This window comes from Labeo rohita, chromosome 19, assembly GCF_022985175.1.
Source record: "Labeo rohita strain BAU-BD-2019 chromosome 19, IGBB_LRoh.1.0, whole genome shotgun sequence".
NCBI lineage: Eukaryota > Metazoa > Chordata > Actinopteri > Cypriniformes > Cyprinidae > Labeo > Labeo rohita.
Window position 1 is genome coordinate 18726651 of NC_066887.1, and position 17491 is coordinate 18744141.

General features: G+C 35.6%; 1 protein-coding gene across 1 annotated transcript in view; it reads left to right on the plus strand.

The window, feature by feature from the left end:
* Window positions 1-16702, plus strand: part of clasp2 (cytoplasmic linker associated protein 2) — a 60883-nt gene extending 44181 nt beyond the window's left edge. Inside the window, 17 exon segments of the mRNA XM_051136219.1 lie at window positions 1222-1245; window positions 1360-1604; window positions 1707-1770; window positions 2552-2608; window positions 4632-4795; window positions 4889-4967; window positions 7272-7415; window positions 7562-7705; window positions 9269-9375; window positions 9510-9600; window positions 9602-9661; window positions 11333-11534; window positions 11614-11807; window positions 11913-12041; window positions 12134-12340; window positions 15358-15474; window positions 15583-16702. Coding sequence (XP_050992176.1) covers window positions 1222-1245; window positions 1360-1604; window positions 1707-1770; window positions 2552-2608; window positions 4632-4795; window positions 4889-4967; window positions 7272-7415; window positions 7562-7705; window positions 9269-9375; window positions 9510-9600; window positions 9602-9661; window positions 11333-11534; window positions 11614-11807; window positions 11913-12041; window positions 12134-12340; window positions 15358-15474; window positions 15583-15672 — 2118 coding nt within the window. The 3' untranslated portion in view covers window positions 15673-16702.
* Window positions 16703-17491: the final 789 nt, after the last annotated feature.

The window sequence follows — 17491 nt, forward strand, 5'->3', positions numbered from 1 at the left end:
AAATTTTCACAGTAATGCTGTTTTTACTGTATTTTTGATAAGATAACTTCAGCCTTGTGACAGTAAGCATAAGAAAACTATTAAAGAAGTATAAAAGATAAAAATAAAATCCTTCCCAAATCCAATCCTACAAAATTCCCAAATTTTGTGTATATCAGGGTCTCAGATATTATCTTTTCCATTAAGGGGCAATATTTTCCAGTTGGAATTAATTGCCAAGAACTTTTTTTTTTTTACATTTGTGAGGGCAGTTTTTATAATCAATTTATTATAAAACCCATATTTTGTCTTTAATGTCAAATACTTAAATTTACCCAGGTACTTTAATCAATATTTTAAATTGTTGTCAGTAACAATAGACTTTAAAAATGGTTTAAATTGTATCTAAATTATACACGTAAAAAAACAGGAGCTCATAGGGCTACAATATTATGACAAAAATCATACAATTTTTGTATGTTATTGCTCTTTATATTGTAATTATGATTATTAATATAGATATAGAAAACTATATAAAACATTTGTTTTGTCTTGCTCACGTTACATTCTGGCTTTATAGACAAACATTTCAGTCTATGACGTTAGACAAATCTAGTTCAAGTTATGCAAAAACTCTCATTATAATGACTTTAAGCTACAAAATTAATCTTCTATTTACATCGTAAGTATGCGCAATCAACACAGCTCCAGCATTTTCAGCGCTGCCTAGTCTAAGCTCCTCTGATTGGCCATTGCATTCCTAAGTTCAACAGAAATGCATTTGATTGGTTATAAGGCTCAATGCTGCACAAAACAGCACATAAAATCAATCTGATACAGTGAGCAAATCCAAATGTAATTGTGCAAATTGACACTTGTCATTCACTTTCACATTTCATCTTAATAGTGGTAGCGACAATACGTTGTTTAGCTGTGCAGATTTTTTTTTTGCCTCTTTGTCTCTTTATGGGGCATTTTTGTTCATTTTGGTGGCATTTTTGCCACAAGCCCTTGTTAATTTCTGACCCTGGCGTATGTAAATGGAATTGGGATTTAACATTGTATAGAAATATCCATATCAGGTTTTTTGTTTTAAAGGTATAAACATCTTGTAGATTTTGCAAGGGGTATGCAAACTTATGGAAAAAACATTACTCACAGAATTAACCTAACCATTGTATTATGTGCTAAATGTCTGTCTTTAACTCATGCTTTAACCTTTGGCTTTATCAATGCTGCCAGCTATTAGGAGATATGCGGGGCAAGGTTAGTCTGTCTGGCTTTCTGTCCGTCTCTCTGCATTCAGCTGACTTTAAACTTCAAGTTGTGTTTACTTTATACCTAAAATGCTAACCTGGATCTCATTGTTTTTCTAAGCAGAAGAAACCAGCTCGGCGGCGGTATGATACCTATGGGATGTACTCGGATGATGACGCAAATAGCGACGCCTCCAGCGCGTGTTCGGAGCGTTCGTACAGCTCCCGGAATGGTAGTATTCCCACGTATATGCGGCAGACTGAGGATGTGGCCGAAGTGCTCAATCGCTGTGCCTCTGCCAACTGGTCTGAGAGAAAAGAGGGGCTGATGGGATTACAGGCCTTGCTGAAAAACCAGCGAACTCTTAGGTAACCCAATCAGAAACAAAATAAGGTGTAAATGTTTTTTCATATTCTAGCTTTACTAAATTGGCTGGTTCATGTTTAATATATTCTTACTGTCTGTTTTAGCCGTGTTGAGCTGAAGAGGTTGTGTGAAATTTTCACAAGGATGTTTGCAGACCCACACAGCAAGGTACTATCGCATGCCGCTTTCAAACATGCTCCAGAACACACATCACACACATCACATACATCACATACACACACACTTCTACACACTTCTACACACTTCTACACACACAAACCAGCATGAACTCCTGCATCACACAAAACCGCTTGACTGTATCGGATTCTGCCTCACCCACAGCCCGTATTCTCGCCACAAACACACAGATCCACACTTTCAGGCATGTGCAGTGCACACTAACTCTGGGGTTAAGGACCGTGGCTAATCGCATGGTTTGGTTTGAGTGGATTTCTGATTGCAGACAGTTCGCTCGTCTTTTTTCAATCACTGTAACGCCCGACGTCCAAACTTCCTCCGTAGCTTTCCTTCTTTTCTTGCTTGCACTCATGCATACACATACTGGGACTGTCACAATTCCTGAAAAATAATAGGGCAATAGGGCTTAAATTCAAAATTTCATGCAAATTTTTGGCCATTAGGAAGAAATTGAGAAAACTCCAAGTTGAATATAGCCTTGTGGGATTTCAGTATAAGCGTTAATGTTTCAAGTGTCTTTTCTGTATAAATTTAAATAGTGTATGTATTAAATACATTAGAAAAAGTGTTGTACAGCCCAGTCTTACACGCACACAGACTAACCCGCGTTTGAGGTGTCTCTCTTTCTCCACTCACAACGTTTTTTCCTGGAACCTCCTTCTGGCATTCTCTATCTTGTCGGGTAGGCCGTAGCTCCGCCCCTTTTATCTAAATGCTGGGCTCATGGCCCGCCACTCTTTCTGATTTGCAGCGTGATTCCAGAGGCTTCGGCACGGCAGAATCCGGTATCAGTTCTGCCTCTTTTAAGGTACAGAAGTCATTCTTACACTGCTGTCCAACACAATCACATTCTACAGCCAGACCCCAAGCTTTTCTTCAGGGGTCAGGAAATCTGGTTCCTTTTATGTGGATAATTGAAAGTGTGGATATTTAAATTTTGAAATATGCTTGCAGATTTTATACCATTCTCTCCCCTTTTTTATACTGGCCTGTAATGTTCTTGTTTTAATGAGGTGCCCTATTTTTCATTTCTCATTTTTGAACTATTTCACAGAATAATTTACTTAAAGAGTTAGTTCACCCCAAAAAAGTAAATTCTCTCTTCATTTAATTACCCTCATGTTGTTCCAAACCCATATGAAATTAAAAGGATATCGTATAAAAGTATTTTTAATGAAATCAAAGATCTGTCCCTTCTTTGAAAGTCTTTTCACCCAGAACTCTTACCCTTCAAAATGTTCATAAAGAAATAAAAGGTTTGGTATGACATGAGCAAATGATGATATAATGTTTATTTTGGGGTGACATCATTCTTTCTTTACAGTACCATGACATGTTTAAATTAGAGCTGCAAAACGATTAGTCACGATTAATCGATTCAAAATAAAAGTTTGTTTACATACTATATGTGCGTGTACTGTGTATATTTATTATGTGTATATATATGAATACACACACATACATCAAGGAAAATGTTAAATTTATATGTAAAATATGTATATTTATATATAATATAAATTATAAGTGTTTACATACATATACATACAATACATACAAATATTTTTTTTAAATATATATACATGTGTGTATTTATATATACATAATAAATGTAGACAGTACACACACATATAGTATGTAAACAAACTTTTTATTATTATTTGGAATCGATTAATCGCAACTAATCATTTTGCAGCTCTAGTTTAAATGTTAAACTTAAATTTAAATGTAATGTATTTTATGTTGTTCCAGAAATGGTTCTGCAAATGGCCAGTATTTATCTTTTATATGTTTTTATGGAAATTCACCAGTGTGTTTGTTTCTTTTCATGCTTTACCCTGTGGTGGATCTGTAGAGAGTAAGTTTGGTTAACTTTTGTGCAAATGTGTTTTATTTTTTGACTGCTTTTTTGTTTTTGGGCAATGCCAGTATCCAGAGTATGAGATGCTGCTCTAATTAATAGCTGGAACGCATTTATTCAGTTTTTGGCTATGTGTTTGGGACTGAGTACTAACAGGGCAATTTACTTTACTAATATACTAATCAGTAACAAAATATGAAAATGTGACCTCTAACAGATGACAAAGATGGTTTTTGATCCTGCTATTAATCTGTGGCTTTGTTGTTAACTAATCACAAATATCTAAAAGGTGTCTATATGGTAAACATTAATTTGGATGTTTAATCTATCAGAATATTTAATGTAACCATAGCATGCAGTTTCTATATTTCTGTGTTGTATTTGTTTTTAAAGGGGTAAATCTTCTAAACCTCCTAAGTAGGTAAATAACTAAGTAGTGCCTTTTATGATATAAATAAACTGCAGACTGAGTAATAATGTGCCATTTGAAACATTGTGAATCTGTTTCATTCAAACTGAAAGGTTTGAAAATCAAATAATGAGGATTCTCAAATATTGTGTGACAATGAAGTTTTAACTTACTTTAAATTTCCCTGTAGTTTTGTATTTTATATTGCTTCCCTAGATCACTATTAATTATATAGAGAACATGATGATCACGTATCATTTGTGCCGCTTCAATTGACTTTCAATAGACTGATGCTATTCAGTTGGAGAGTCAAATCTCTTTATATAAACTTTCATAATTTTATATCTTGTGTATCACTGTTGTATATGAAGGTAGATGATGGCATTGGCACTGCTGAGACATTTTTCTACTGGGAGATAAAAAACATTGCACTGTTAACTAACAAATGAAAAAATGTCGTTTGACTGAATGAGATGAATGCATGAATCAAAACAGTGATTTTGTGGTTTATGATTTAACTGTTGTATATTTCTGATGTCTGCTTTGCTGATGGTGTTTGTACAGGTGTTCAGCATGTTTTTAGAGACGCTGGTGGACTTCATTGCGGTTCATAAGGAGGATCTGCAGGATTGGCTCTTTGTGCTGCTCACACAACTGCTGAAGAAAATGGGAGCAGATCTGCTTGGCTCAGTGCAAGCCAAAGTACAAAAAGCCCTAGACGTCACAAGGTATATTCGTTATTTCAGCCATGCTCTGATATCAAGTGTCCACAGATTTTGGGGCTTAAGAATAAGTTTTTAATTTCTTGTGTCTTTCTTTAGAGAATCTTTCCCGAATGATCTACAGTTCACTATTCTAATGAGATTCACAGTTGACCAAACACAGACACCCAACTTAAAGGTAAGTGCTTTTTTAAGTGACTCTTTATCTTCTTACACTGTGTGGATGAGCGAGTAGGATTGATAGTGTCGTGCAACATGCTGGCATCAGAGAATGTAAAGTAACATGGATCGTGGCTGCCAGGTCTTGCTTAAGTGCTTGTTTTGGAGTTTCTGGAGGATGTTTTGGGTCAGTGCACTTAGGTTGTTATCACTCCATAATATTTCATGCAAGCCACAAGGACTTTGTCTTGCATAAGAATCTCCAACCTCTACCTCACAGTGATTCCTGCACCACAGCTGAAAAGCCACTGTTTTAGTTGTTGCATTGCTAAGGCTTTGTCAAATTTGTGAATGAATCACTTAATTCGTACCATTTTACAGTACAAAAAAAGCACGTTGTGTTTTTTTTTATTGATAGGGTGAAAATGTATTTTTTGTATGAATTACATATTATTATAGTATTTATTAATATTCTGAATTGATAAATGTAAAAAAATAATAATAATAAAGTACAAAAATTGCATATCTGAGATTACATTTTTAGTTATTTTTAATGTATCATTTTTATATATATATATATATATATATATATATATATATATATATATATATATATATATATATATACACACACATTTCTATATAGCTTCATTTTATTTTTAGTTCAGTTTTAATGCTTTAACTTCTTTAAACTGATTTCAGTTAGTTGGCAAGGAAGCATTAGTATGTTTTTTTTTTTTTTTTTTTTTTTTTTTTTTTTTTGTTATTGTATTTGTTAATAGTTTAAATTGCCTTTTAAATTGAACTGTTTTAGTTCATTATCTAGTGCTAGCCTGTGTTGATAAATGTAAAAAAAAAAAAAATAAATAAATAAAAAAATGAGTGCTATTTCAATAATATTATGTAGCAACCTTTTTGTTATAGTCTTCGACTGCAACAGTAAAATCCTGCTGCAAACACTTCACCACACCAATCCCATAAGCACATTTGCCATGTCCACGCACGCAAAATACCCAGCTTCCCTCTAACCAAACCATCTCCCCTTCATCTGCCTCACATTCGGCATCTTTTTTTCAGCAGTATTACTTAATACTGCATCCTGTCCAGTTTTCCCCTCCTGTCCCTTCCCTTATCTGCGTGTCTGTCTGGGGCTTCCTTTCATTGACGTGCTCTCCCTCTCTCTCTCTGAAGCCGGGGAAAAGGCGCTGTTGCTGGTACGGGGGCGGGGCTATAGAATTGCTTCCCCTCAGAAAGCGACGGCATGCTTGCACACTGCAGGAAAGTATCCAAGTGTGGAACCAAGCAGTACAGGTCAGTGAGACACAGGGGAAGCAATTCTATAACGCGCAGCTCCCACAACTAAAATCCCTCCGCTGAGCTAGCTCAACTTAAATCCTGCCAAATCCAGATTCAGAACAGACAATAAGAGAAGTTACTGAATCTTCTTCCGCAGAAATTCACAGATAGATCTGCAGATTTCAACCCATAATTTACAACTTGTGAACACTGCCCATTGCATGCATGTTTATTTTCATAATGCTTTAGTGGCAAGTAAATGAGTGTAGTACTCAAAACTATCCACTATTAAGCAGCATAACTGTTTTCGATATTTATAATAAGAACTGTTTCTTAAGCAGCAAATCAGCACATTAGAATAATTTCTAAAGAATCATGTGACACTGAAGACTGGAGTAATGATGCTGAAAATTCAGCTTTGCATCACAGAAATAAATAGATTTTAAAATAAATTTAAATAGAAGATGGCTGTTTTAAATTGAAATAATTTTTTAATGTTTTTACTGTATTTTTGATTACATAAATGCAGCCTTGGTGAGCATAAAAGACTACTTTAAAAAAAACAACCTTGCTGGCCCCAAAATTGTGAACGGTGGTGTAGAAAACGTGTGGGGGGGAAAGTGCTTTTTCTGGGTTATTACCTCAATTAGTCAGTCTTGACAGAAACAGGTTGTTTTATTAAAGGCTTGAAGTTCGAGAGACTGGGACGTCAGTGAAAGAAAGCAGGACACAACCCCCTGGCAATACAGATTCTCTTGAGACACAAGCTTTTTCGTCTTTGAATCACACCAGTCATGCTCACTTCAACTTCCCCCTGCTGTCTTGCTTCATTTCATGGATTTAAAAGTAGCTGTGAACGTGTGACTTTGTGTACTTAACTGATGGACTACAGCGGTGATGGTGTTTTAATTCTGTGGAGAAGTTTGATTGAAGAAGTTGTTAAACTTTTGGAGTGAATGTTACTGTTGTCCTGAATGACATGATATGCCTTAGTTGAATTTGTTGTAACACAAGGATAATGTTTCAGGTGAAGGTGGCCATTTTGAAGTACATAGAAACACTCACACTACAAATGGAGCCACAGGATTTTGTCAACTCGAGCGAAACCAGACTGGCAGTGTCACGTATCATTACGTGGACCACCGAACCCAAGAGCTCCGATGTCAGAAAGGTACAAGATGAAAGATTTGCTCTGATTTCATTAGTGATATTTTTAAATCTTCCTGTGTTTTCAGCTGTATAATGTGAGTTTATTTATATTTAGTTTTAAATCTCTTTTGATTGGTTTTATGATCCAATTATGTTTTTCAATCGTAGGCAGCACAGTCGGTGTTGATCTCGCTGTTTCAGTTGAACACACCAGAGTTCACAATGCTTCTAGCTGCACTGCCTAAAACCTTTCAGGATGGAGCCACCAAATTGTTGCAGAACCACCTACGGAACACAGGCAACACAGCCCAGGTGATAAACACATTACTAATAGTAATTCGAGTACTTGATTTAAAACCAATCCTTGATTCCCTGATTGCATTTTGCCCGTGTCGAGTAACCGTGGTGCATTCCACAGACGAGAATCAATTAAATGCATTATTAGACCGTTTTCCTAAGCTGCGTGATATATTAAACCCATTTAAATATCATAATAAAGCATGTTTCTATTGTAATTTCACAACAAATTTATTTAAATTAATATATGCAATGTAGGTTTAATATATGTGCTAGAATTATTCACATGCATGTAGGTTGCGTGCATCTCAGAGAGCCTCCATTCACAGTAAATGCTGCTTCACACAAACTGTTGTTATTTACATGTGTGGAGCGTCTCAAACTCCGTCTTGCATGTTGTTTTAATGGGTTTGGGTTTATTATAACATTAATCTGGGAATGCAGCATGCACCATTTCATCAGATTTGTAAGGTAAATCATTTATAAACCTACACAAACACAGGAAAATACATCAGTATCTTTGTCAATATGCTAACTGTTCATTGTGACTTCAAAATAAAAGCTCAAACCCTCACTGAGTTTACACATTTGGATGTCCACATATTCAAGAAATTACAGTGGCCGTAGCATTTTTTTTTTCATAAAGAAATGGCCTAATATTAAAGGTTAAATGTACATTTGAATTAAATGTTGTTTAGTCAATATTAAACAGGGATTATCGTGCAGTGAAGTGTAAAAACAATCATCAGGCCGTTGGCGCCCTCTGCAGTCATTTGTTATAATGCGTAATGTACATTATCTCTATTATTTAAACTAATTATTATTGCTTCATTGCTATTATATATGCATTTTGTTTGCACAGGTCTATTTTCATTCCCTCAAATTAATTGTAATTATCGGATTACTCGATTATTCATCGCGATAATCAACAGATTACTCGATTACCAAAATAATCGTTAGTGACCGCGTACTAATATTCACTGTACTGTATCTTATGCCACCCAGAATTGTACATAGAACAGCCATAAACATGCTAGAATAATGTGAATAATGTGACCCAGGACCACAAAACCGGTTATAAGGGTCAATTTTTTAAAATTGTGATTTATACACATTCTGAAATCTGAATAAATAAGCTTTCCATTGATGCATGGTTTGTTAGGATAGGACAATATTCGGCTGAGATGCAACTATTTAGGTATCTAAGGGTGCAAAAAAATTTAAGTATTGAGAAAATCACCTTAAAGCTGTCCAAATGAAGTTCTTAGGAATGCATATTACTAGTCAGAAATTAAGTTTTGATATATTTATGGTTGGAAATTTACAAAAAATATCTTCATGGAACATGATCTTTACTTAATATCCTAATGATTTTTGGCATAAAAAAAAATCCATAATTTTGACTCATACAATGCATTTTTGGCTACTGCTACAAATATACATGTGCTACTTAAGGTTTTCTGATCCAGGGTCACATATATTTATGCTGAACATTTGTGTTGATGTGAACAGGACTTCTGAACCACTTCTCTATGTCAACAATAAGAAATTATTATTATTTTTTTTTTTTTCTTGCAGGCTCCAATGGGAAGCCCACTCACCCGACACACTCCAAGATCACCAGCCAGTTGGTCTAGCCCTTTAACGTCCCCCACCAATACATCCCAAAACACACCTTCACCAAGGTACACCACTGCGTCACAGACTACAAACATGGACATAGATTCCCTCCACAAATGCTGTAGTTTGAGTTGTGTGGTTTTTGCTCAGTATTTCTCTGTGACTAATGTACTATGTTATTTTGTTTGTGTATCCACAGTGCATTTGATTATGATACTGAGAACATGAACTCTGAGGAGATCTACAGCTCCTTGAGAGGAGTCAGTCAGGCCATCCAGAACTTCAGTGTCCCGCAGCCAAGAGGACATGACTGAGCCACCGCGAAAAAGAGATGGAGATGGTGGAGAAGAGGTAAGAAAGACAATGAGTCAACAAGTGCCGACAAAACAAATGAATGCTGAATTGAAATTTAAAGGAAATCTAATAAAAATGACAAAACTGCATAACAATTACTAAAACTTTTTTTAAAAATAAAATGAAAACTGATTATATAAAAATAAACACACACAATTCTACATTGATCACTCATAAACATGCTGGAATAATGTGAAATGCTGTAAAATTAACATTGTCCTATAAACATCTTTTTACATTAAAAAAGATAAATAAATATAAATTGTAAAATTAAACATTGTTCTGTAAACATAATTTTAAATAAAATCAAAGAAATTATTTATTTATTTATGTAGTAGAAAATATTTATTTATTAGTACTATTTAATTATTAAATACTAAATAATTATATAATTTTTAGTATTATAGTATTATTCCAAAAGTAATTTATTTGTTTTATTTTTATTATTCAAATTCTAATAAAATATATTAAAAATGGGGAAAAAAATAAAATATTTATATTATTATATGGTGGTTATTATATAGTCATATGGAATGTGGGGGGAAAAGTTATTTTTATATGTAATTTTAAAAATATTAAGAAATGCGTTATAAGTAAATATTTAAAATAAAAGTGAATATATAAAAAAAAAAAAAGCTATTTCTAAATATGAGTTAATATATTTTATTTCACACAGAATTCTACATGATCACTCATACACATACGCTATAATATTATGAAATGTGGTAAAATAAACATTGTCATGTAAACATTCTTAAATAAACTCAGAAATTAGGTTATAAATATTAGTATCAGTATTATTCAATTATTAAATACTAAATTAAAAAAATTTTAGTATTATAATATTATTGCAAGAGTAATTTATTTATTTGTTTCATTTTTATTATTCAAATACTAATAAAATCTATAAAACAAAATATTTTGATTTATTTTTATTGTCATATGAAATGTGGAGACATTTTTTTGTAAAAATAAAAGCTATTTTAAAATATTAAGAAAATGCTTTAATTATTAAAAATTATTAAAATGATTATTATGTAAATATTAAAATGAAAACTCAATATATAAAAAATAAAAGCTATTTCTAAATATATTAATTAATATCGTATCACACAATTCTACATGGATCACTCATAAACATGCTAGAATAATATGAAATGTGGTACAAACAACATTGTCCTGTAAACATCTTGTTAAAAGCAAAGAAATTTGTGTAAATATTTTATTTTATTATTAAATTATTAAATACTAAAACTATATGATTTATTTTTAGTGTTATAGTATTTTTGCAAAAGTAATTAATTTTTGATTTGTATCATTTTTATAAGTAAAATTCCAGTCAAATATATAAAAAATAAAACATTTTATTATTTTATTGTTGTTATATAAAAAAAAGTTTTTGTAACAATAAAAGTTCTTTAAAAATATTAATATAAAAATATTTAAATGCTTTAATAGTATATAAGTAATACCAAAAAAAAACACTTGTGTTGGTATAAAAAGAGAAAGACTGTAAATTCCACTCATACAGTTAAGCACTCGTTGTATAAAATGATTTTTGAATTTTCACCTTTGAGATTGGTCATTTCGAATCAGGAATTCCAGAGATCTGTGTAATAAGACTATAACACTGAGGTGTGAATGTGTCATGAATGTGTCTCTGCGCAGGGTGGTGATCAACCCACAGACTCTGGTCGGACGGCGCTGGATAACAAGACCTCTCTGCTAAACACTATGCCACTCCTCTCCTCGAGTCCCCGCCCAGCAAGGGAATACCAGCCAGTCAGCTACTCTGACTCCTCCTTCACCTCCTCCCCTTTTAATAAAAGCCTGAAAGATGCAGACCAAGATGCTGAGTCCCTCACTGATGGTAATGCACTTATCCAGTTATTTGTAGCTACTTTGCTCCATGTGTGGGTTTGACTTCCTTTCTTCTGATGGTGTTACAGACAGTGGCGTGGACCAGTCTGAGGTGGTTGCTGAACTCCTAAAGGAACTCTCGAATCACAGCGAGCGGGTGGAAGAGAGAAAAGCTGCGCTGTGTGAGCTAATGCGTCTGATCAGAGAAACACAACTGCACGTTTGGGACGAGCACTTCAAAACCATCCTGCTGCTGCTCCTGGAAACACTCGGGGATGGAGAGGTGCATGCAAACACACTTACTGCTGTAAACACACTCTAATCTGAGTCATGAGGACAACCGAATGCATCCTGTTTTTCTTTGCTGATCTATATTTTTCTCTCTCAGCATGTCATTCGGGCATTAGCACTGCGGGTGTTGAAGGAGATCCTAAACAGGCAGCCGTGGCGCTTTAAAAACTATGCGGAACTCACCATTATGAAGACCCTGGAAGCACATAAAGACCCACACAAAGAGGTCCGGGGTTCTTGACACACATGAAGCACGTTAGACCAACTGAAGCGCGTGTTTAAACCTAAACACAACATGTCCTTTTGTCTCTGTATCAGGTGGTACGGGCTGCAGAAGAGGCAGCGTCTATGTTGGCGACCTCAATAAGTCCCGATCAGTGTATTAAGGTGTTGTGCCCCATCATCCAGTCAGCAGATTACCCCATCAACCTAGCTGCCATCAAGATGCTCACCAAAGTCATTGACCGGCTACCCAAAGAGGGTCTCCTTCAAATGCTCCCTGAGATCGTCCCTGGGCTCATTCAGGTAAATACTGTATTTTATATACACTAGGTTTGTGCCTAGCGCCGAAACCCTATTGTAGTTGTTAGAATGGCCAAGGATCAGCAATCTTCATGTAAAACTGATCATGCAGACCAAACCAAGGTTTCAAACCAAGGCTCAACCCAACTGGCCTGACGGAAGCGCTACAGTGATCAAAAGTACGAAATCGCTCATAACTCCTAAACCGTTAGTCCCAGACTCAAGTGTCTTATGTCGTTGGAATCCTCAGATTCAAACGTGAGGATTTTTTTGCGATTTATTTCTAGGTTTTTCACCCAATCAGAACCAAACCAGTGCAGGAAGATTCTCTGGAGAGTGAATATCAATAATTATCAAGAAACAGTTGAATTTTTGACTCGCCGTCGCAAAAAGATGGCAGAACGTTAGAAAGGGGTGGGGCCACTTTTGGTAAAATGCCTGTAACTCCTGAACAGAATGAGATATCTTCGCCAAACTCAGAACATGTATGTAAGAGCTCAAACTGAGGTCACAGGGAAAAAAGCATGGAGCTTGGTCACTTGGTGGCTCTGTAATTTTAAAATTAAAAAATTAAAAATGGCTTTAATTATGCAAGCATTTGTCCTGTCAACATAAAAATCGCTACACACTGTCTTGGTTCAAAGTGCCACAAGCTTTTGTAAGGGCATTTGCGTATTTCAAAAACATGGCTGCCATTGGCCGATGAAGTTTGAGCACCTATTAGATAAGGTTAACGGAGGGCGATCGAAACGAAACTTGGTGGGCCTGTTTGATCCTTGGCCCTGAAAGTCTGTAAGAATTTTGAAAAATCGGCCACTTGGGCAATATACAATCATTTATACATGTGTATAAATTATTGTATATTGCACGATTTTTTTTAAACATACACTGAATCTTCATTAGGGTTGGGTATCGAGAAGTGGTTCCACTCTAGAACCGGTTCCAAATTTCCAAGAACCAGGTATTCGATAAGATGCGTGCATTTCAGTTCCGCTTAACAATTCCTGCATTCGCATTTTAATGTGATTTTGAAGTTTAAAATCAAACAATCAATTTGTTTGTTAAATGATTGAGATGATGTAAAAAACCTACTTTTGCAATCTAGTCCAAGGTTTTTCGCTCAATTTGAGAAAAAAAAAACACTGCAGTGCAGTTCTCTGGACTCTCTAGGTCAATAATTACCAAAGAAATGTTAAAATTAACCCTTTGGGAACCTATATGGGGTCATTTAGAAAAGGGGCGTGTCCGAATGTAGTATCTTGTGTAGTGTGGTCGGAGAACGTTTCTAAAACGCAGTGAAAACACCAGTGTAGATAAGGATCGTTTTTTCATTTTAAAACGCTGTTTTAAAACGAAAACGCACTAGTGTAAACGGGGCATAAATGGGATAGTTCACCCAAAATTGTATTATTTATTGCTTTCTTCTGTGCAACATGAAAGAAAATATTTTGAGAGTGCCTCAGTGTTTTGTGTCCATACAGTGCAAGTTATTGTTCACCAGAACTGTTTGGTACCAGCATTCTTCAGAATACCTTCTTTTGTGTTCTGTTAAAGAAAGTCATACAGGTTTTAAATGACATGATGATGAGTAAATGATGAGAGAATTTTAATTTCTAGGTCAGAGGTGCTCAACCTTGTTCCTGGAGATTCACCTTCCTGTAGAGTTCTGCTCCAAAACTGATCAAACACACCTGAACCAACTAATTAGGACCTGAAGGAGCACTTGATAATTTCAAACTAAATTCTGCTGGAAGGTAGATCTCCGGGATCAGGGTTGGGCACCCCTGTTCTAGGTGAACTATCTATTTAAAATTAGGGCGCTTTACCATTAAGGAATCCGAAATGTTTAAAGAATTCAGGAGTGGAATCTTTTAGTTTTTCACTGATCCCAATCCTAATTATGTAGCAAAAGCATATAATGTTCCAGTTAATGCCTTTCCATGCTTTAGTTGAATGGTACATCAGGACAGATTGTCTGTGCTAGGAAACATACTATCAAACTTTGATAGTTCACTTCATTTAACCCCTGACACCCCCTAGTGGACATATTTAGGAAACAAACAAAATCCATTGACTTAAAGAAATTCACTTCTGAATTCAAATATCCTCATAATTTCCTCACCCCCATGTCATCCAAGATGTTCATGTCTTTCTTCAGTTGAAAAGAAATGGAGGTTTTTGAGGAAAACATTCCAGGCTTTGTCTCCATGCAATGAACTTCAATGGTGGCCAACGGGTTGAAGGTCCAAACTGCAGTTTTAATGTAGCTTCAAAGAGCTCTACACAATTCCAGCCGAGGAATAAGGGTCTTATCTAGCGAAACAATCGGTCATTTTCAAAAAAAAAAAAAAACAAATTGATATACTTTTTAACCACAAACGCTCGTCTTGCACTAGCTTGACCTCAAGCCTGATGTGGGCCGAAGTTTCGACCCATTGTTTACAAAGTGAACATGCAAAGAAAGTCAAACGCCCTTTACAAAAAAACAATGTCGGACGATTTTGAAGTTGGAGGAGAAAATGAGACGAAGTTTTTCACCCCACCCTACCTCTTTTAACTGAAGTACACAGATGAAGAACTAACCGCACGTGACTTGTCCAATGTGTGGAGACATGCATGCGCATCACAGAGCTAGTGCAAGACAAGCATTTGTGGTTAAAAAGTATCTCAGTTTTCATTTTTTTTAAGAAAATGACCAATTGTTTTGCTAGATAAGACCCTTATTCCTCAGCTTGTATCATGTAGAGCCCTTTGAAGCTGTGTTGAAAATGCAGTTTGGATGTTCAGTCCACTGGCTTCCATTGAAGTCCACTATATGGAGAAAGTTCTGGAATGTTTTTCTCAAAAAAACTTAATTTCTTTGCGAATGAAGAAAGAAAGACATTAACATCTTGGATGACAAGGGGGTGAGTTAATTCTCAGGATATCTATCTAATATTCTAATGTTAAGCATCAAGGTCATAAGCTCATGGTTAAGATGATCCCTGCGTATTTTGATGATCATGTGCTCTTCTTTCCAGGGTTATGATAACTCAGAAAGCAGTGTACGAAAGGCGTGTGTATTTTGCCTTGTGGCCATCTATGCTGTCATTGGAGAGGATCTGAAACCTCACCTCAGCCAGCTGTCTGGCAGCAAGGTGAGTTGTTTCCTTCTTGCAAAACCTTTTCCCTTTTATTCTCATTATCTCGCTGACTGTCGGTTTTATATTTCAAAACGTTGTAATGTGCGTTCTCTCTTTTCCCAGCTGAAACTGTTGAATTTGTATATAAAGCGAGCTCAGAGCGGCTCCAGCGGAAGTGACCAGTCTTCAGACGTGGGAGGGCAGGGCCTGTAGCCATGCCGTCGCCATTCAGAACTACAGCACTCTCTTAGTGCAGGGGGACCCTAGCTGGCTTTTTAACTCACATGCATACACAAACAAAACCCTACACACGCTTGCCTACAGATACACAAAGCCGCATGCACCTACACTGCTGGACACCCTCCTCCGGCCCCACAACACCTTCCAGTGGGACATGCGGCGAGGAGCGGCGTCGGACTGAAACTCTTCCTCCAAACTTGGATCACCGTCACTCCGTGTGCATGTCCGAGAAACCGCTATCTGTGGCACAGATGGTGGATTGCTGATGTAGTTTTGTTGCCTTGTCAGTGAGAAGATCATGTGTACGAGTGTGTGTGTGTGTGTGTGTCGGTCAGGGAGGGCGGAGACCCAGCAGAAGAGGGGGGTGTCGTGGGTGTCATTTTGTGCAACATGGAAATCGTTTCTTTTTATCAAAGAGCTTTTGAGAAACTCAGATTTTTAAGATGAAGTTCAAAACTTCTTGGTCTGAGCGACGTGTCATTAACGTTCCTAATTGCTCACTATCGATTATAATTATTATTATTAACGGTCATATCAGTTCATAACAGTGAGCGGTTGGTCCAGCTTGCTCTATTATAAGGCATACTTTGCTTGGCTTTATGCATGTCATGAATAAATCTGAACCTTTTTATCTGGTTGCGTACATGGCCTCACGGGCCACGCGTCAGTCGCCCCGCACACCCGAGGTTGTCATCGCAGCGAGGCCACATGTGATACCACACCACATAGGCAATATGTATCTATATATACCATAACAAAGGAATATTCAAGATCTTGTGATGTCCTGAGGGCGTGTGGATTCTTTTAAGTAGCATAGTGTCATTCTTCTCTGATGGGAAATTTGTAGAAATGTATTTACGCATCTAAATGCCGCAAATGTCTTGTCACTTCTTTCCTGTAGTGTCGGTCTTTCTCCCCCGTGAGGAAGTTCTCTTTCTTCCCGCTGCATTTCTAGAACTGAGCTAACGATGAAATTAAAATAAAGAAAATGTACAGTAATGAACTTACTGTCTCCTTGTCATTTTTGCAAAGGGTTATTTGACCCAAAATTGAAAAGGCTTCATTTACTTGATTAAATATACAGAAAAAACTGTAATATTTGCAAAATGTTATTACAATATAAAAAATGGTTTCTATTTTAATATACTTCAAAATATAATTTATTTCTGTGATACAACTCCAGTATTCAGTGTCACATGATCCTTCAAAAATCAGCCTAATATGCTGATTTATTAGAATTATCAACGTTGGCAACAGCTGTGCTGCCTTTTTTTTTTTTTTTTTTTTTTTTTTTTTTGAAGTTGTGATATTTTAAAAAGAACAGCATTTATTCAAAATATAAATCTTTTCTAACAATAGAAGTCTTTGCTAACACTTTTTATCAATTGAACACATCCATGCTAAATGAAATTATTAATTTCTTTCAAAAAAAGAAAGAATAAAAACTTGACTGACCCCAAACTTTTTGAACAGTAGTGTGCATTGTTATAAAAGGTTTCTATTTTGAATAAATGCTGTTTTTAACTTTTTATTCATCAAAGAATCCTGGAAAAAAGTGTCACAGGTTCCGAAAAAATATTTAGCAGCACAACTGTTTCCAGCAATGATAATAAATCGGCATATTAGAATGATTTCTGAAGAATCATGTGACACTGAACACTGAAAATTCAGCTTTGCATTACAGGAATAAATTAGATTCTAATGTAGAATAGAATGGAAAAACGTTATTTTACATTGTAATGATATTTCACAATATTACATTTTGATCAAATGCAGCCTTGATGAACAAAAG